The 20,916-nt window shown below is 54.1% G+C and overlaps 2 protein-coding genes across 2 annotated transcripts in view; both read left to right on the forward strand.

Moving 5' to 3' along the window:
- The window catches only part of POMGNT1 (protein O-linked mannose N-acetylglucosaminyltransferase 1 (beta 1,2-)), a 144,966-nt gene that overhangs the window by 102,246 nt on the left and 21,804 nt on the right, over positions 1–20,916 (forward strand). The gene's annotated exons all lie outside the window — the stretch shown is intronic.
- LOC134555524 (uncharacterized) lies at positions 1,700–14,567 on the forward strand. Its single transcript, XM_063407161.1, has 3 exons — positions 1,700–3,443; positions 3,546–4,585; positions 14,021–14,567. The coding sequence occupies exons 2-3, from the start codon at positions 4,108–4,110 to the stop codon at positions 14,194–14,196; spliced, it is 654 nt and encodes a 217-aa protein (XP_063263231.1). The 5' UTR covers positions 1,700–3,443; positions 3,546–4,107; the 3' UTR covers positions 14,197–14,567.

Consider the following 20,916-nt stretch of genomic DNA (forward strand, 5'->3'; position numbering starts at 1 on the left):
TGGTTTCTCTGGTTTGGAGTCAGCAACCAGTGCAGAAAAGAGGCACAAAAAACCCTTCAGGCTATAAAAACAACCCTTGGGCAGACAAATGTCTCGCTCAAAAGTACAGATGGAGGTGTTGCTGCTGGAGCTGCACCTCCTGACTACATTTTCGGCCAACTTCTGCACAGCTCTGAGCCAGGGAGAGACACAAAGCCTTCCCAAGCCACGGCACAGTGCACAGCAATAAACTCCAGCTCTGCTCTCCACCCCCACAGCTCTGTTTGCACCTGACAGGTGTTGCCACATCCACAGCCTGTGGTCTCTTTGTCCCTCACATGTCACAACGGAGGACACACAGCAATCAGTGGAGCCGGGAGCAGCATCAGATCTCGAGATAAGGTGTAGAACCTGGGCTCCACCTTCCACAGAGATCCTGGGATCTGGTCCCAGCCACAGACAGGAATCCAGACTGTCTGCTCTAGGCATTGCTAGTGATGTGTCAAAATGGTTCTTCAGCTCTGCGTGGACACAGCCATTACCAAACTTGTGTCCCAGTGGTCAGCTGGATCCTGCCTCGGTGGAAATTAAGCACCAGTGCTTTGACTGTAGCTTCACAGAGGGTAAGCCATCAAATAAAAATGCTAAGGAAATAGCTGTAACAAACACTTAACATCCATCATGAGGGACAAGATCTGTCTTGACCCACTAAAACATTATTTGTTCTTCTTCCCAGGGGCCAAAACACCGCTCCTCTGCATGAGATATATGTGTCATTGGATATGTGTGTATCCCTAAATTTAATTTGTCCAATTGCATTAGGACAAGCAGCTAATTCCAAAATTCATTTTGTTCCCATAATCAACCCCTCTGCCAAATGGCATTTGGGTGGAATTGTGGAGATTGTGATTTTTATTTAAAGTGATTTATTGAAATCATTAGCAATGTTCCCTAAGTGGAATCCATGGCAATCCTTTTAATCTTCCCCCCATCACAGTAAATGCAAACATTTTTTTTAATAACAGAGAGATTGAAATATAGGGTTATTAAAATCCACACTTGTATATTTCTCCATGCTCTCTCCCTCTGTAATGGGTTGGAAACCATAATTGTGGAAATAAAGGCTCCCTTTCAGACTGGAGATGCAGAGAGTGTATAATGAACAGTTAAGCATCTATTTAGTCACTTTGAATTGATAAGGGTGTTAATGAAAATGAAAGGAGACAACTTTATTTCTGCTACAGGGAAATACAAATGGTGGGGGAGTATCCTTTTGGCATTGCCCTAAGCCCCTTTAATGGAGTCAGTATCTGCAGCAGAACTCAGAGCTTCCCCAAGTGCTTTTCCAGCCTCTTCCCACAAGTACTCAGTGGAGATCTAGGAAACTGGGGGGGGTTGCCCTGTGTCCCACTGGAGCGAGGTCTGGGCTGTTGTCATCAGCTGTCCCCAAGCACACAGAAAGCTGTCTCTGTTGCCCTCAGCCCTGATTAATCTCCTCAGGTGCACACACCTTTACAAACCCTTTGCCTCAAATCCCTCCCCTGGGAATAAAGGGGTACAACACGGTGGGAGCCTGCCTGGGACAGTCACAGCCACAGCCAGGCACAGGGATGGGCCAGCCTGGACCAGATGCGCTCCTGTTCCCTCAGGTTGATGCACTGGTGCCATGGCAACTGCTAACACCAAACAGCTCTGGTGAAAGTACAGCTTTGGAGCAGCTTTGGTCCACAGCGACCGGTGGCCATGTCCTGGGGGTTGTTCTTTCCTCCTAAGAGCCCCAGGCAAAGCATGTGCCTCTGAGCAGAGCAAAGCCAGACTGCACTGTGCCACCCCTGCACAGAGCCCAAAACTCCCTTCACATTGAAGAGTTCTTATAAAAAAATAATCTTGCCATATTTTCCATCGTGGAAGGATAAAATCTGGTGTGGGAGGACTGAGAATCTGACAGAGGAGCCATTTGCCCTTAGCTCCTGACTCCTGCCCTGGCTCTCAAAGCATCTCTGCAGCTTTGTGCTCTGGAGGCAGAGTAGCAGCTCCAGCTCTGGACATCAAGCTGCTGGGGCAGGGGGACATCAGGACTTATCCCATGGCAGCTGCCCAGATATCTTTCTGTAACCAGTCACAGCTCCTTCACTTCTGAGAAGAAATTTTAGGATGCTCTTCAATGGTCCTGGGCACCAGAAGTGACTGTGACATGGTCCGTGCACATTCCAGGGAGGACAGAAAAGCTTTTTCCTCCACATTTTCTTTGCTCCTGGGATGGTACAATCTGTCCATCACCAACCCTAACCATGGTGATGTTATTGTACAGGAGATGTTGCCATTTTATTCTATACTCTTCCAAACCCAGGCACAGCTGGTAGGATTGCTGCTGGCTGGTAACAAAGACACACACAAAGTTAATATTTTGCTATTCTTTCTCAGAAGCTCCACTTGGCTGCTTTCAGGCCTAATATGGTGATTTCCTTGCCCTTGTGAGAGCTGTTTCTTAAAAAAAACAAAAAACAAAAAACCAACAAAACAACCAGGGGGGTGGGCAGTGGTTTATTTTTACCTCCAAATATACAAAGACGAATTCCCCTTCTCTAAGATTCCCTCTTCCTCCTCTTTAAATGTGTCCCACTGCGTTCAAACCGAGCCAGCAACTCAGTGATCCCAGAGATCCCCCCGCCAAAGCAGATGAGGAGATGTTATTTGTACCAGTTTAAGACCATTATCAAGGTGCCCAAGGACAGGCTGGCTCTTACCAGTCGGCACAGACACTTTAGCAGGGAGGGGAGACGGTGAGGGAGCCCAGCCTCAAACCCTCCGTGCTTTCTGCAAACCAGTCATCCCTCCACTGCCAGACTTTGCCGGGCGGAGGCTGCCGGGCGGAGCGCGGGGCTGCGGGGAGCATCACTCGTGCGGGATGCTGCCGGGGGGATCGGTGATGTCCTCCCCGCTCCCGGCAGCGCCCGCGATGTGATTCCTCCCTGCCGGCGGCACCCACACAAAGGCTGAACTCGGCTGGACCTGGAGTACCCAGGCGAGCGCTCCGGCTGCTGCCCACCTCCCCCTGCACCTCCCCGGGAACATCCAGCAGACGGATCAAAGCTCATCTTTTGCCATGGGAAGGATTAACTCCGCGGGGAGCAGCGGCGGAGGCTGAGCCTGCGCTCCCGCCACGCATCGCCTGCTTCGCAGCACGCTCAGGAGTTTCGGAGCCAGCCTCCCGGCAGCTAATCCCGCTCGCTGCCGGAGCCGGGAGGCTGCCCAGGGCCGGCAGGGTGGAGGGACAGCAGGGAAGAGAGCGGGGAGGAGTGTGCACACACACACACACACACACACGCGGGCAGCAGCACCGGGCAGCGGCACCGGATCGGCACCGGCGGCTGCGTGCGGGGAGCTCCGCGGGGAGCTCAGCCTGAACACAACGAGCTGGAGCATCAGGCGAGAGGATCGGTTCGCTTGGCAAAGTCTTTAAGGTAAAACACCCGAGACCGGCCGCTTCTGGGCTGGGCTGGGGAGCGGGTGCTGGGCTCTCTGCCGGCGTGCTCCTTGTCTCTGACTTGGTTCTGTTTTTAAAGGAATCGATCGGGAGATGCAGGTAAAAGAAGTTGGTGAAAGCCGAGCTGGAATGGCCAGGAGCTGCGCTCCGGCGGCCCCGTCACACACCGGGAGCAGCTGAACTTTGTGGGGTCTGAACATTTTTCTCCTCTGCCAACGCCGTGGGCAGCGCGAACGGGAGAGTCAGGACCGCACCGCACACCTTGCGCCTGACCGAGCCTGGGGCACGGCCAAGCGGGGATTTCTGTTTCTCCAAGGACCATCGCCTCTGAAAATAAAAAGCTGGAGAAGGGCAATTAATCTTTCTTTTCCAGATGACTGAAAATATCTGCAGGATCCTGTCTCTCCGGTTCTCATCAGTGAGTAGCATAAGGGAGAGGTGGCTGATGAACAAAAATGATATCGGTCAAAATCATTCCGGCATCTACTTTTTCCTAAGGAACTTCATGTCCATAGGGGTTTTCTGCGGGCATTTCCAGGAGTGAGATCGAGGTACCACAGATGCATCCCTACCGGATCATGTAAGAATTTGCAAATGAGAAATGCACCCCGTCCAGACCTTCTCTGCCCGCTTTGCAGTACATGGTTTGGTGTAAGCACAGCAATTCTCACCTCTTTCTCTCCCTTTTAAGTCTCTTGAGCTTGGAGACCTCTTTCCTCATTGCAATTATGATTATTTGCAACATCAGTGCCATCAAAGATTGGAGCACTTTCCTTTCCCAAATCCTCCCCAGCGTTAACAAGACTCTGAACTTGGTACAGCAAGTGGAAGCCACCACCAGCTCGGTGGTGAGTGTCCTCCAGGACCCCGAGCAGGACAACTACCTGTCCAACAGCCAGTCCATGAACTCCAGCAACTTCACAGCCGGCCTGGACCACTTGTTCCAGTACTCATACTCGGACAATGACCAGCTCTACAAGGAGTACAAACCCCCTCCTCGAGACGCCATCCCCCTGCCCAAGGCTGTCCTCTACCTTCTCATGGCAGCGCTGGTGGTGGTGGCAGTGGCGTACGCCATCGTCGGGCATCTCATCAAGGACCTCATTTACGACTTTGTAGGTGAGTGTGGGCTTCACGCCCTGTGTGCTTGTGGCCAAAAAGAACCTGGTGCCAAGCCTGGACATGCTGCCTCGCGTCTCTCCTTTGATTTGGGTGGGCTTTAGACCAAGCCCCATTTGCAAGCGTGTTAGTTTATTTAATGTGCTGGGTTCTCCAAGTTGAGTTTTGTGTTGACCATTTTCCCAGAGAAAACCCTTGGGTTTAGCCCCCTTCCTAAAGGAGCAGATCTTGTGCCTGTGTGCGTGGGTATAGATGTGTGTGCGTGAGTCTGTGTTGCCAAATGAGTGTAAAATCCCTTGGCCAGTTTCAGCTGAGCTTGGATTGGAGGTCTCCAACATGAAAAGTTTCATGGCAACAGCTACCTGAGCACAGGATGATAACAACCCACTAGTGCATAGTGAAAGAAAATCTGCCATATGAGCTTAACCCGTTATTAGGCACCAGTGAGTCCACAAACTCCTAGGAAACACAGCTCAGCAGTCTGGTTCCCTTGGTGCCTTACAACAGCCGTCACAGCCCCTGCAATAAATCCACGCAATGACAGCCCAAAGAGGGTGCATTTTTTTTGAGATTTGGCTTCCTCCTCTTTGGTTTCATCCTGTTGCTGACGAACACTGTCCCTTGCCATCAGGACCAAGGGCACAAACACTGCTGGATGCTGTGGTCAGGCAGGGTGCAGGCAGAGGTGCTTGGCTGCTTATGACGATCCCTCAGTGATACTCTAGCTCTTTGCCCCATAATTTGTAAGGCTGGTCCTGCTGGGGAGTGCGAATGTGCCCAATTCCCATCTGAATCTCTGGTACTTTTGGCCCCTACACCCTGACTGCCATCGTGCTCTTTTGGGGGTCAGGGCCTTGCTTCAGCATGCTGGAGACAGTTTTCCAGCTTGGATAGGGAGCCAGAAGGGATCTCCAGAGGATTTAAGCTCCTGGCTCCTGCAGATGTGCACATCCCCCAAAAGCTCTGGGAACAGTGCATTGCACAGGGAAGTGAGGCTGAAATGCCTTTGTACAGCCTTGCTTTGAGCCTGGCCCCAAGTCAGGGCTGAAGCCCTGCAGGCTCCATCTCTGCAGGGGGAGGGAGATCACACTCATCTGGAACAAAATCCACGTGTTCATTCATGATTCCGCTTTATCTCCCTGCTCCTGGGACACAGGAGACACACAGCAGCCAGAACTCCAGCCACTGCTGTGGGTGGACAGCACCCCTGCCTTGCTGAGGGGAAGACATGCCAAGTCCTTTGGGCAGAGGGTCATGACCAGGCAAGGGCACCAGATCCAGGACACAGGGATTTAGAGAGGAGTTATTTGGGACAAGAAAGGTCAAACATCCTGGCAGGGAGCAGCATTTGGGGTCCCACATGAGGCTGAGCCTGGAAAATGGCAGGGAGCTGCTGCTGAGGAGTTCCTCTTTGCTCCAGATGGAAGGGAACGGAGATATTGTCTTAAAGTGTTAAATTTAACACTTAATCAGAAGCTTTCTGGGGCTATAACATCACCTGGCTCTGCCACTAGTCTGATTTAGTGCTGCCTTCCCCACAAAGATAGGCAGTGGGGACAGCACCTAAAAATACACCCACTGCTGCCCCAAGATGCTCAAAGCCAGGTCAGGCAGGTTAGAAACTCCCCCGAGGCAGGGGCCAGTCCACTGCCGGTGCCCCTGCAGAGCAGACACCCCTGCCCCCATTGCTGTGGTCCCCGATGCAGGAGAGCCCAGATGTGGGTGCTCAAAACCACCCTTTGGGTGGGTGCTGCAAGGCAGGGCAGAATCACAGAAATGCCAGGCACAGAGGGGGCTGCAGCTGCAGTGCCTGGGCCCCACATGTGCTGCTTTCAACTGGGCACCAGTGTTCCCTGGTGACCTTTAACTTCAGCCTCTGTGTGGGACCAGGCCAGCAGGGTGCCCCTTCTCTTGCGAAGCCCTTTGCAAAGGGACTTCCACAGCTTTTCACAGCACCATGGCCATCCCAGGGGCTGGACAAGCACAGGGACACCACTGGGGTCTGCCCGCTTCCTTTTTCAACTTTTCCCAGTTTAACACCCCTTGCTGAGGGCAAAGCACCCTCCCTGCCCCAGGTGGAGGTAATATCTCTCCAAGTTAGGGTCAGAAATCCAGATGTGAGCTTCCTCCCCGCTGCAGGCAGAGAGGAGAAGGCATTTCCCAAACTCCAGCAGCACCTCTCAGTGCTGAAGGCTGCCTCCAGCTCATCCTAGTTAGCACTCCAGGCCCATCTTCCCACAGTTTATACACCCAAAATGAACCAGTCCTCAGAGGAGAGCGGACGAGACCATGTTTGTTAACACTGCCAAGGAACAGCCTTTAAAGAGAAGGTTTCGTCTGAATGAGTTTGCATAAAATTACTTCAGGGACAGGACAGAGAGACCAAGGGACAGTAAATAAGAAGCTGCTCTATTAGCTCCCTTAACACAATGCCTGGATTTATATACTCGGCAGCAGCTCCAGCCTCTGCTATCAGCGTTTCTGCACTAATCATGTTCAGAAATATACAGGGAGAGATGGAAATAAGATGCCAAAGGGCTGGAGCCTGTTTCAGGGAGATTAAAGTGGGAATAGTTAATCGCTGCTTTAAACAGTCACTCGGAGGCATCAGGGATGATTATGACTCCTCAATAACAGCTTGTCGGACACGGCTTGGGGAGTCAAAGCATCACCCAGCCCCCTGCACTAGCAGAAACAATGAGAAGCAGGTCCTGGGCTCAGTTTCGGATGGTGGAGGGGTTCTCGGGATGCTGCCAAGGTTTTTTCCCTGCGAAATCTAAACGAGTATTTGAGACACCGACACCTCTCTTGCAGATGCTTTTTAAAAAATCACTTAGAGCTTGCCTAGGCATCCCCAGGGGGACATGGACACTGCTGTGATGCCCAGTGGGCTGGGGAGGAGTGGAAAATGGGAGGCTGCATTGGAGAAGGAGGAAAGATGCGTTGTTGGAGAGTAGGAAGGCAGAGCACCTGGATATGGAAAGGAGGGGCTCTGAAAGAGCCCCTCTCCAGCTCTTCCTGGAGAGACCTGGCCAAGGAGAGCCCCAAACACCTCAATTTCTCTCCAGTCCCTCCTGCTTGCTCTGAGCTGACCAAGTCTCACGTTTGCCTTTCCCAAAACTCATCGGAAGTCTCTGCCTGGGGTTGGACGCGAGCCCCCCGAGGAGGGTGGGAGGAAGGCTCCTGCGTGAGCACAGCTCAGAGCCCACCAGCACTCAAGGCAAATTGGGTCGGAGCGTTTGGAAAGCTGCTTAACTCGGGAGCGCTGGAGAGCTGCCAGAGCCGGCGCTGCGGCGAAGAGCTGGCTTGGCAAATGACAAGGCTGTCACCAGCGTACGAGGCGCCTAATTACTGCAATCCTCGGGAATCAGCCCGCCCTCCCTCCTCCGAACCCCTCAGCTCGCTGAATATCGCTCTTATTTAAACATTGGGGAAAAAAAGAAGGGAGGAAAAGGGGGAAAAAATAAAAAGTTTGACTGGAAACAAAGCTGTTGCCATGGAGACAGCACGCGTGTGGTCGCCGGGAAAGGGGAGAGCATCTCGCTCCTGCACGGGAAGCGCACGGGAAGGGTCTGGTGGTTTGCGTGGGAGCAGCGCCTTGCAGGGAGACCTTGGCTGGTGTCACCCGGTTCAGCCAAGGTCTCCTCTGGGCTGCTGATCTCCAGAGGAGACCTTGGAGGGAACTCTTCCCTCAGAATGGGCCCAAGGCAGGTTCCCAGCTGGGGCAAGGCAGGGCAGGTTCACTGACACGGGCAGGACTTCGATGGTCAATGGCTTTGGGACTGCTCAAAACCCTATGCCATCCTTGGAGCAGGGTCTTTCTTTTCCCTGCCCTTTTGACCCACCAGCCATATTTTTATTTTTCAGCCTTATCTCCAACCGCCACATTTCAGGCTTCTTTAGGAAATGGTCTCCTTGAACAAAGAAACTTTGTGAATGTAGCATTGCTGAAAATAGCTGCTGGGTGATCCTGCAGGGACACGGGATCCACTTTTAATTGCTCCACACAGAACCACAGGGCTCTGAGGGTAATTCAGCCCACGGCAGGGATTGCAGACAGTCTTAGGCCCATCAGAGAGGACTTACATATCTTCTTTTCAAGCTCTGTTTTGAGGATAATTCCTTTGCCTCCCAAAGTTGTGGGAAGAAACCACGTCAGGTTCCCTTCTGCTTTCCCACCTCGGTGCTAACCCATCTCTGACAGTGATCCCCTGCCTGTTTCCCTTCTGGAGCATGGGGGTGCATCAGGAATGCCTTGGGTGTTGTTCAGGGAAGCAGTGGCTGCTGTAGGATCATTCATCACTCCCACTCACAGGCTGGGGCTGCTGGCAGGACAATGAGCCACAGAGGCCCCCTGCAAAAAGGGCCCAGTCCAGGACAGCTGCCTTTGCAGCCAAACCTTTGGAGCTCAGAGCTGGAGGAGAGGGATGGCTTCCAGCACACACTGCCAGGTATCCACCAAGCCTCAGGGATGTGCTGTCCCACAGCAGCCTTCCCATTCCTGCCGTGTGTGGAGCAGGGATGGGCTGTGTCAGGTCCTCGGGGTGAGGGCTGTCTCTGTCTGCTGTGCAGGCACTGGTCTTCCTTCAGCTGAGACCAAGCAGGGCTCCTCACCCTCTGGTCACTCTCCCTCTGGAAGATATGGACAGCAAATATCCACCCCCAGGAGCATGCCTGCCTCCCACCTACCACACCTGGGTCACCTCCTCTCAGAGACCATTCTCTGGAGCTGCCTGATGGATGGGACTGGGATTAAATACAGGCTTGGTCCAGGGCTGCTCTGGTGCAGAGAAGCTGTTTTAAAGAGAATATCATAATTAATTGAATGCCTTTTCCATGTCACCATTTTCCCACCAGATGCTTCATGCTGGTGACAGCTCTGCAGAGGAACAGTGTCCTTACCTGTCCATCAGCAAAGCAGAGTGCTCATGCTGTTTGGGGTGCAGGACAATTTTGACTCAGCCAGCAAAGCAAAGCTGAGAAATTTCTGCAGAACAGGGAAGGGACAACAAACCCCAACATCAAATTAATTTACAAAGAAGTGAATCTGAAGGAGAAAAGGGGGCTTCTAACAAATCACTGTTGCCAGGCGCAGACATAGATTTTCCATCAGAACAAACCTGGGAGTTTTCTGCTGATTTTGCTAATGGATAAGTAGAGTCTGTCCTGCAAATGAGACAGATTCGATGTCCAGCTGCAACTGCTGTATCATGTCAGAGAGATGAGGGATGCCCTTGAACTCATGCCCATCAGGAATGCTCCGGCCAGAGCTGGCCCTGCCTTGGTGCAGAGCACAATGTGGTTGCTGGGTCAGGACTTGTTTCAAAGAAAGAGATGCTTCTGCTCCTGCTGATGGGAAAAGAGCTTTTTTAGCAGCTGCTTTCACACCCAGCTCCATTTAAAGCAAAAACTAGAGCACGAGTTTGATTGTTCATCGAACATGTTGCCCCTTCCTTTCCTGTTTCCATCTCTACAGGGACTGCGAATGTCTCACTCATGAGGCTGTGTTTAAATTTCAGCCCCTCCTCCCACCTCCTTCTGCTTGGCATGTCTCTTTTTCAGCAGCTGAAGTGCCTCATAGACATTCTACCCTGTCACCAATGAATGCAGGTGACAGGGCCACCTCCTTGGGGTGACACCGGGCACAGGGCAACCCTGTGCCCCTCTGCACCCAGACAACAGGAGGCTGCTCCCTGCTGCCTGCACCGTCAGGGGTTTCTGAGCAAGGACTAGCCCTTGTGCTGCTGACATGCTGCTGTGACATCTGGGTGACCCCAGTGTCCCCCAAAATACAGCATATCCCAGGGGTCCTGCTTCCAGGGGTACTCTTGAAGACTTGGATGGAGTCAGGGAGGTGCAGGGGCATTTTGTGCCACATCACTCTGCAACTTGGGGATAATAATAATAATAACAGAGTTGCTGTTCCACAGCTCCTGATTTGCGCAGTCTGCTCTATCTCCTCTCTCCAGCTGCTTTGGATCAATCACTCCCTATCGATCTCACCCTGCCTCTGCACTTCCCACCTCTCCACTGGCCCTGCAGACCCCAGCAGGCATGCTGAGCCTTGGCAGCACCTGATGAGCAGAACGAGGTGTCTCTGGGTTAGATACTGCTCCCCAGCCTGGCTGAGAAAGTCACTTTGTCCCTCTCTTTTATCCAAGACCTTCACATACACACCCGTGTGCATGCCCTGGATTTTGCAGCATGTGTTCTGAGCTCCTTCCAGTGGCTGGGTAGGGGCAGGCAATGCCTTTTCTCATCTCCAAAGTGTGACTGTCCTGGGTGTGGACGTGCCACTGCCCCAGGAGCACACTGTGTGATCCCTGCTCGCCCCAGCTCTGCCCTCATCTGTCCCAGGTCCATTAGGTGTCATTAGGTTCAGCCTAACTTTGCTCACGTTCTGGCTGTGTGAATCCACATGTGGACTTAGATCCAAAAAAGGATTTCGTTTTCCTCGCTGTGTCTACTTTTTGTGGCTCATGTATCCCCCCTGCCAGCTGTAAGGGATGGAGAGAGAAATACCTGCCATGGTGCTGAGGGCTGCAGCTCCCTTCAGCCGGACACCACCACCCCTGGCTCCCAGGCCTTGGCCACCCCCATTAGCTGATGACACCCCCCTGCAGGGTTCATTATCCAGGATTTCCAGCCTGTGCTGGTGCATGACGTGAGCCTGTGCCTCCCATCCCCTGCAAAGTTCCTTCCGCCTCAGAGCGAGGTTTAATCCCATTGACGCCAAGGATGTGCAGGTCTCCTCTCTCTTCTCCTTTATCCCTCCCCAGACATGCCATGGGTGACCCTGGGAGACCTTGGTTCCTCAACCACACACAGAGAAGAGCCAGAGGGAGAAACTGGGGAGGATCAAGCTTGGCTGGGACGGAGCTGGCGGTGGCTGGAGGGGGCGTGAGGGCACTGACATTTTTATGGTTGTTTCTCCAGGGTCCTGCTGGCAGGAGATCCTCTGCCAGCTCCACGGGGCCTTGCTCCCCTCTTCCACACATGGCAACACGCTGAAGTTACAGGCCATAAATGGCCACAAATAACATGTAATTGTGTAATTACTTCACTCCTTACTTACACAGTCAAATCATAAAGGCATCGCAGTAAATACCCTCTAATGACAGCCTAATTACATCTTCCTGCAGATTACTGGGTAATTAGATCCAGCAGGCTCCAGAAATAATTCCCAGGGAAGCAGTGGTTCGGATTAGGGCATACAATCCAGCCTGCTCTTACCCAGGGGTTAGACTGCAGCAGCCTCACATGAGCCACCTTCCCCGGGCACCCTGGCCAGCCACATCCCCTTTGGTGACAATGCACTGTGACACTTTTCCCATGCAAATGGCTTCTTCTTGTGCCCTTGGTGCTCTCCCAAAACACCCATCCCCTGCATTTCTGCCTTTACCGCAGTGCCTCGTCCAGCTCTTGCTTCTTCTTCTGCCCGTAAATGTCACCAGGGGTTCATCATCTGGCCACCAAATGCCACTTACCCCTACTCACAGGCATGCAATGCTCTTTGCTTCCTGTTGCACACAGCAATCCTTATCCAGTGGCTCTGGGGATATTTCAGGACCCATCACCCCTTTTTCTACACGTTATTCCCCTTCTTCCCTGCTGCTCCCACTGGTGTTTTATGGCTGACGTCAAGGAAAGCAAGCTGAGAACTTTAATAGTATTTGTAGGAGGCAATCTTGTTACTGCCTTCGGATTCTCCTCTCAGCAAGCAGCTGTGTGGGGGCTGGAGGAGCCTGCAAGGTCTTAGGGGCAAGAGGCTCTGTCTGGGATGGAGCAGACAGGGCCAGACCAGTAAGAAGGTGGTGGAGTGTTTGACCTTTAGTCTAAACACAGTAAAGCCAAGCAAAATCAAAGCTATAAAGGAAAAAATCCCTAAATGAACCTTCTGGGCTTGGCTGATCTTCCTTGGGGAAGGGTTGTGATGGGGAGCCCAGTCTCTGGTGGGGGCTGTGGGTTATGCAAGTGAAAGCTAAATGTCCTGGTTGGGACTCAGGGCAGACACAGGGCTCCCCAAAAACCTTTGCATTGCAAAAAGAACAAAACTTTTGGCTTTTTTGTTAAAAAAAAAAAAAAAAAGACACTTCTTTGTGACTCTCAAAAAAGCCCAAAATTTGACCTACAGTGCACATATTGAGCACACAGAGGCCCACAGGTCATTCCTGTCTCTCTGCTCACACCTGAAGAAAAGTCTGCACACCAGTGGTGAGCCAGGAAATGAGATCTTCCATTCACTTCACACCTGGCATCCCACCCTGGCATTTGCTGTCATTCAGTCCCAGTTTTGCTGCAAAACATTTTTCCACAGCCCATGAGACAGACATCACGTCACTAGGATGGCATTTCTGTGTCCCTGCTCCATCAGGAAGCCTGTGTCCTCTCCTGAAGAGCCATAACTGGAATGTCCTGTGAGGACAGAAAATACCCCATGCCACCAAGGAGAGAAACTGTATTCTGTGGGATCCAGTGGCACAGAAGCAGAGTTCCTCAAGAACAACAAAACCAGGCTGGTCCTTTTGCCTGCCTCCTGATAGCCACCTCTGCTTTATTTTGGTGGCAGAGCTAAAGCAGAGGGGTGCTGGTGTTCCACTGCCCACAGCCACAATGTCCTGGAGCTACTCTCCCCTGAGAGAGAGTAAAACCTGAGTTTCCCCAGCTTTGGTATCCTCATAGCTGCTGCCTTCCCACCTCAGCAGGGCACAGCCTCTGTCTGCCCAAACAGCCAAATTTTTTAAAAGATAGCTGTTTGGGAAGCAGCACCACCTGCTTTCACTCAGCTGCAATCCCTTGTGCCACAGGGGATGTTCCAGTCACACTGTCATCCAGCAGTGACACTGTATTTTGGAGGGGGATCAGTCACCCCCAGGGCTGTAGCAGCGGCTGGATCAGCTCAGAGCCAGGTCCTGGTGCTCTGGTGACCAGCAAGAAGCACAGCCCCAAAGCTGCCACGGAGGGTTTGAGGCCCTGGTGTGGCTGTAATATACTCTCAAGGCAGAAAAGCCATGTCCCAGCCATTTCTCCAGCTCCATTTGGATGTCACATAGTTATTTAATCGTTTACTCTGTCTGACAGCAAAAACCCACTTTAGGAAATACATTGCTAGAGACCCCAGATGCACACTTCACTTTGGAGGCATTTCACTCTCATTTTTGGGATTAACAGGGTGATTTCATCTGCCTAAGCCGGGAGGGCTTCCAGAAACCAGCAGCCTGAAAAGCAGCCCAGAGCTGGGAAGAGCAGAGATCCCAGAACAAGGGGAGTGGAGGGAGCTGAAGGGGCAGGGGTGGGCAAGGGACACTCCTGGAGGGGTAAGCACCCAGAGCTAGAGGCAGGGTGCAGCAGGAGGCAGCAATTTTTGAGCCACCTTGAACTCTGCAAACAGCCAGAGGTAACCAGGGGCTTGTTTTGTGCTTTTCCCCGCTCCAGACTGGATCTTTGGCCCCAACCCGGATGACAACAGCAACAAGAGCGACATCAACTGCATCAGCAACAGTGTGAACGAGATGAGCGAGATGCCCGAGGCGCCGCGGCACCGGGACCGCCAGCCGCAGGACGTGGTCATTGCCATCGGCGAGACTTGTCACCTGCCGCAGCAGACGTGACCGGGGCCACGCCCGGGCCGGGCGGGATGGAGCAGCGGGACAGACAGCAGGGATGGACAGCAGGGATGGAGCAGGAGGGACGGAGCAGCGGGATGGACAGCAGGGATGGAGCAGTGAAAGAGAGCAGCAGCCGCCTTGCAGGACCGGGCAGGGAGAGGAAGGGATGGGCAGAGCCGGCACCGTGCAGCAAAGCCCTTCTTCCCCCGGTTATTCCAGCCTCTAAGGACCTTGCCGGGGTGGGTGGCATCACCCCTTCTCCCAGGCTTGTCAGCCCTGTCCTGACATCTGCCCTTGGGTTTGTGACCTCCTCTTTGTTCCCTGTGAATAGCAAAAAAGAAAAAGCAAATGCAAAATACACCCACCAAACAAGGCTTGCGAGAGCAATGAGCTGGAGAGGGGCTGGGCAGTCCTTTGGCGAGCGGCTGTCCCGTGGCGTGGGATTGGGGTGGGGGAAAGGGCAAAGGAGACGAGGAGGCTGCAGAGAAATGCGGGTGTCTGCATTTCTGGGGACAGGCCCAGGACACAGCAGGGAGCTGGGAGCTGCAGAAAGGCACAGAAAGGTCGGTAGGGGCCAAATCCCCCGGGACAGTGGTGATCTGCTTGGACATTGGTGATCTGCTTGGACATTGGTGATCTGCTTGGGCTGTCACTCCTGCCTTTAGTTTTGCAGCTCCAGCTCACAGCCCTTTTCAGCAGGTGTGTCCTGTGCCTCTGGGACAGCAGGGTGACAGCCCAAACTTCCCAGGGAGCCTTACTCCTCTATGCCTGTAGCCAAGCCAGGCCCATCCCATTCCTTCCACCACATCTCTGCTTGAGCCCAGCACCCCCTGACAGGGAGCAGCCCTCTTGGGACCAGGTACAACCCCTTTTCCTGAGAAATGTTGCTGGAGAGAATTATAGGGACCCATCTGCATGCAATCCAAACTCTTCATGGGGGAAAATAGCCTTTATATATCTGCATGCTTCAGATTTATCTCAGCATGACCACCTCTTCCATTACCCCCAAACTTCCTGCCACCCCAAGGGGTGCTGGCTCTGTCCTGGGGTCAGCCCCACGTGCATTCACGAAGCAGGGAGAGCTCCCTCTTCTCCCTGGACACCTTCCTCTTCCCAGCCAGAGCACCATCAACCAAAACTGTCCCTCTCTCTGCCCAAAGACACTCTGTACCATTTGTAACTCCAGGCAGGTCCCTTCTCCTCGCTGTTTAAGGGGCTCAGAGGAAGCCAGCAACAGCAAACCTGCAGGGCAAGCTCCCAAACCATGTGGGAAAAGGAGCATCCTGATGGCTTCATTGCTATTTTAAGGTCAGCTCTTACCCCACTAAGGGTTTTAAATCAGGATCCATAATTTCCCTGTATAGCAGAGTGGAGGCACTGGGACCAAGCTCATTCCGTGTGCCTCTTCCTTATGAAGATCCCCTTACTCTCCACATCTTCCTTGAACTTAAAAAAAAAAGGTAATACTGATGTGCCACAGAGCCAGTCCTGAGAAAAGGCCGTGGTCCAGACTTCTGCCTCTGCTTTCAGGGAGACAAGTCCTGCCTTTTCCCAGCCTGCAGTACCCAGCACACCACAAATAGCAGGGGCCAGAACAGCATTTTCCCCTTCTGAAAGTGGTTAAGGAAAATGGATGTGGTTTCAAACTCCTGCTCCAAGGGCTTTAATGAGAGCCATTAGCAGCAGTCCCACGCTGGGGCTTTGTCGGGAGGACAGTTCCTCACACCTCCTCCTCCGTGATTAACCATTTCCGATCAGGCACTGTTCTGCCACCATCATTTTACTGCCTTTGTTTTTAAATCCTGGGTTTGCAGCGGCTGCTGTGGCACCTGCCAGGCTTCCCCTGTGCTGCTGGGGCTGTGCAGGGGAGCTGGACAGAGATGCCCCGGCAGCATGAGGGGTCCCACCAGCAATCCTGTCAGCCCCTGGGAAGAAGGTCGCAGCACCAGAGCTGGCTGTGGGCTGGGGAAACTGGGAAGGTGCAGATTCTTGGGGGACAGGAGCTTGTACAGGGAGGGGCTGATTTGCTTGCTCCCCTGCTATTTCAGCATCGGCAGGCTGAACATCAGGGTCAGCCAGGTGCCCCTGGCCACACTCAGGAGGGACAGGGAGACATTGTGTCACACTGGCACTGCTCACAGACTGCTCCCTGCCATGGGGACATGCACTGCTCACAGACTGGTCCCCCATGCCACTCCCTGGGCACAACTGGTCCCCCCAGGGCTTCAGGAACAGCCCAGTGACTCATCTGCACTGCAGCCCCATCACGCCATCAGCTGCTGGAAATAAGGGGGAGGCTTCCCTGAGCATGGAGGCAGCCACCTCCACTCCAGCCTGGCTATTGCTCCCTTCCTGAGACATTTGGGGTCCTAGATGACGTGCTTTGACCCCAGGAGATGCTCCTGCACCAAGCAGCAACTCAGGGCTGGCGTGGCTGTCACCCACCCGAGGCCGCTGTCCTCAGAGCAGGAGCAGAAGGAAGGAGCCCAGCTCCCTCCTGTGGCCACCTGCACCGCCAGACTGTGCCATTCTGGGAAGGGGCTGGCGAGGAAGTGCCCTCAGCCCCCTCCCCTCAGCCTCTTTGAAGCCCCTCAGGACTGCCGGGGGGAGTCCCGGTGCTGTGCCCATCTCCAGGACTGACCAGGCACCGGGTGGTGTTTGCAGTGTCCATGGGAGGGGAAGCACAAGCACCGCCCTGAGCTGTGGGCTCACACCTGGTCAGTGCCAGCAACCAGGGCTGCCACCAGAGCTCTGCAGGACCCCGTGGCTGCGTTTGGAACTGACCCCACTGGAACCTGCCCCCAACGGGGGAACACCCCAGAGGACAGCTGCTTCCCACAGCACCTTCCTTCACATCCCCCAAACCTGTGCCATTGCCATCACCTGGCACCTGCCTTCCCCCTGCTATGTTCCCAAACATGTCACCAGAGCCCACACCAGTGCTGAGCTCTGAGGCTGACTGTGAGCCTGGCAGAGGGTCCCAGGACCATGGAGATGTTTTGCCTCCAGACACTGGAAGCAGAGCATGGCTTATGGCTGCAGCAATCCCTGTCCCTCCAAGAATTCAGTGTTTTTCTGTCCAGCCATGCACCCATGCAGCTGACTGCATTTTGGAGGACATCTCCAGTACCCTCAGAGGCCCTCTGAAGCTGGGTGGCAGGACAGGACCAGGCCCATGAGTGAGGCTGGGGGGATGGGGGAGTGCTCCATGTTTTTGTTTGGGGTGTGCAAATGGTACAGCATCCTTGTGTGCTCTCCTCACCCACCAGGACCCCCTCTCCAGGCTCTGCTGTCCCCCTCAGCCCTCTCCTTGCTCCCCACAATCTCTGAGCAGGGGACAAGTTTCTGGTGATCCAACAGCAGGGATCCAGGAAGGGCATGGAGGGGCTTCTTCGCCCAGAGGAGAATTTTTGGGGATGCTGAGGAGGAAAGGATCCATGAGTGTCCCTGGGTATTCTGACTGCTCCCATCCCTGCACCTCTTCAGTGCAGGAGGCTGCTCTTTAATTCCCTCCTTCCTCCCCTAAGCGCCTTAGGGAGCAGAGACGAGAGATGCTGGTGCTTTTTATAGCAGCCATAATCCCTGCTGCTCACACTGCCTGCACCTCCTGCCCTGAGACACAGGCTGAGCCTCCAAAATGGGGGCTGCTGCCCAAATACTGCCCCAAAACCCTTTGGCTGGCAGCATTGCCTCTCTCCCAGTGCACAGACCCCAGCTGGGGGTGGTTCTGGTCTGAAGAGCCCTTTGCACAAGGTGTGGGGCAGCCACAGGGGCTGCTCTCTGACAAGGAGGGACAGGCACAGGCACACAGAGACACATGGATGAGCACCAGAACAACTGCCTGGCCTCCCTGCTCTCCTCCAAGACTTGTGGAACAGGAACCAACCCCACAGCACAGCCTCAAGAAAATCATTGGGCATGAGGGAAGACTGGGGGTCTCTTTCCTTTCTATCTCCCCCAGCTTTACAAAAGGGAAGCTGAGGCAGGGAGGGAGCAGGGAAGGGGCTCCTGGCCCTTCAGCCCAGGAGTAGAGTCCCTCACAGGGCAGCTGCTGAGCTTTAAATGTAGATGAAGCCTTTCCTTGGTTGTAAGCCCCAGGACATGAGCTTCAGCATTTTGTCAGGATCATTTTGGTGCTGGGGGCCTGGTTTCCCTCATCCAGCCTGTGCCTGTGGAGCCACAGATGGCATTTGAGCCATCCAGGCTTCATCCCTGGGCATGAAGGGGACTGAGGAAAAGGGATGTGAAGTGGGGCAGTGGAAGGTGTGGTGTGGGGCAGGAGCAGGTTCTGAGAGAGGCATATTTCACCTCCTGTCCCTGTCCTGGTGGTCAGTGCTGTCCTTTCACCCAGCTCCAGCCCCTGTCCCCACCCACAGCCACCAAGGGAGGGCACGGGCACTGCAGCTGCTTTATTCCCATTGCCATTTCTCTCTCCAGCAGCTCCGCTTTTACTTCACTCCAGCCAAAAGTCCCCCCGACTTTGCACCCTGCCAGGAGGAACCCAACACACCTCTTGACCTTTTACTGTTTCTGTTTTACTGCCCATAGCTGGGCAGATGAAATTTTCTCTGCCCACCCACCCCAGATCAGAGGGTCTCGCAGGAGAGGGCAGCCTGGCAAACCCTGTCTCAAACCATTCCAGCCCTGCCTGCCCACTTTGCCCTGCTGCAGGTCCAGCCCCTGTCTCCCACAGTTTCTCTGCAATACATCTGCTGTAATTTTCCCTTTAAACACCCCACAGAGGAAAGAAAAAACAACCCAGGGGGTGGGGTGGGGGGGTGTGTGTGGTTCTTCTAGGTCAGGCTGCACTAAGACAGAGAAAGAAGATTAATTTCTCAGAAGAGCAATTCAGATTTTTCTGCTCCCTGCTGGGGACCGAGGCAGAGCTGGTGGCAGGAGCACACTCATCTCCTGGGCACACACAGGTTTTGGTTGTCACCCCTGGGGTGGCACTGAGCAGGACCTCCCCAGATCCAAGTCCTGCTTGGAGCTGCAGGGGGATTCTTGCCCAGCGATGGGTGATGCAAGTGGGAAGAAGGCGAAGTATCAGGGATGCTGATGGGCCAGGGTGGGTGCCCAGCACCCAGGAGGGAGAGCTGTGCCACCACCTCCTCCCCGCCCCCTGGCTGGGCTGGAACAGGCAGGGAATGAAGCCCTGAGCCTGTCCTTGTCACTTACCCATGCCCACACACCCACGAGGCCCTGGGCAGTCACACTTGTTTTTCACTCCCAGGGAGTGCTGGGAAGCTTAAAGCCAGCGGATTATTCTCCAAAGCAAAGGCCTGGCCTGCTGCCAGCCCCTGGCAGGGAACAAACAGCCTGGGGAGGCATTTCCCAGAGGCTCAGCTCCTTCCTGGTTCACGCTCTGACTTTGCACCCCTGTCCAGCAGCCTCACAGCCACTCAGCTGCAGACACCACGAAACTCAGGAGGGGCTTCCCAAAGGTGGAGAGGAGGCAGGAGGGTACCAGGAGACTCCACCTGGTGTCTGAGCTTCCCTGGGCAGAGCATCCCCTACCCAGCATGGCTCCTCCAGGGTGTAGTAGAGGTTCAGCAGAAGACAGGCACAGGGAGGGGGATGTCTCTTGTTCTCCTCTTCGCACAAAACCTGAAGGAGGTTCTTTGGAGACCTGTGAACCTGGGGCAGGAAGGAAAAGCTGGAAGCCATCTGGAAACTCAGGACACAGGAATCCTACACTGGGCTGATTTAAACCAGTACTAGGGGTTCCTGGGCACTGTGGGGAGCAGGCTGGGTGAGGGGTGCTGGCTGGAGGAGAGCTGGAAGATGGGGCCAGCCTGGGGACCATGCCCCAAAGGAGAGGACTGAATGCAACTGTCCTAAATTGGAGGCAGCTTTGGCATCATGAAACTCTTCCTGGGGATCTGGGGATCACCACTTTGCTGTGACCAGCACCAACACTTCAGCCTTGCCCAGGAAACCATCAGAACATCCCCACTGCCAAAACAGGGCGTGCTGAGAGCAGGGCATGGGGGCTACACTTAGCCTTTCCTGTCCCATCTGTTGGCCTCTCCTGTCCCACCCTGTCTGCAATGGGCCAGGCAGCACAAAAGCAGCGCTCTGCTCCCCAGAAAGAGATAACTGAGGTGTGTGGGAGCTGCACAGGGAACAGTACAAGGGTCAACAGGGAGCATCAGTCTCCAGATAAGAGGAGGGTGGGGGCGCTGTGATCAGCCCCACAGGCTGTGCTTGCACCCACACACCCCCTGCACCCACTCCTGGGGTCACCCCACGGTGATGCCCCCCACGCCAGTGAGCCCACGGGGTGGTGTGGGGCCACAGGGCTGCCAGACCAAAGGCCACGGAGTTTGGCCACCTCCCTTCCCAGCACGGGGACCGTGCTCTTTTTCCCCTGGGAAAAGGATATTTTCATGCCTCCTCCCCACAGGAACTAACAGAAATTGCTTAAATGGCTGCATTGCTCTGGGGACAGGCCCTTTCAGAGCTGAGCTGCACGCAGGGAAGGGAAAGCCCAGGGGACATTTTAATAACAAGCAAGGAGAGCTATTGAAGTGTTTTACTGCCTCGTTAAGGCAGTCTAATCTCTGTGTATATCTGGGAAAAAATAATTGGCTTGCTGGTGTTTTTATTGTAACAGAGGTGGGTGTTTTCTGGCACGGCTGGGATCCCGCCTGCTTTATCTGCTTGTTTTCTTACCTGATACCAGCACTGAGCAGCCCAAGAGCAGCTCAAGGGCAGCAGCAG

Source organism: Prinia subflava, chromosome 10 (genome assembly GCF_021018805.1).
Source record: "Prinia subflava isolate CZ2003 ecotype Zambia chromosome 10, Cam_Psub_1.2, whole genome shotgun sequence".
NCBI classification, from domain to species: domain Eukaryota; kingdom Metazoa; phylum Chordata; class Aves; order Passeriformes; family Cisticolidae; genus Prinia; species Prinia subflava.

What these genes read in the sequence shown, in the direction of transcription:
- LOC134555524 (XM_063407161.1), top strand. Translation starts at nt 4,108, where the DNA reads ATGGTTTGGTGTAAGCACAGCAATTCTCACCTCTTTCTCTCCCTTTTA. An exon ending in CCTCATTTACGACTTTGTAG is followed by an intron (nt 4,586 to 14,020) that starts GTGAGTGTGGGC and finishes TCCCCGCTCCAG; the next exon opens with ACTGGATCTTTGGCCCCAAC.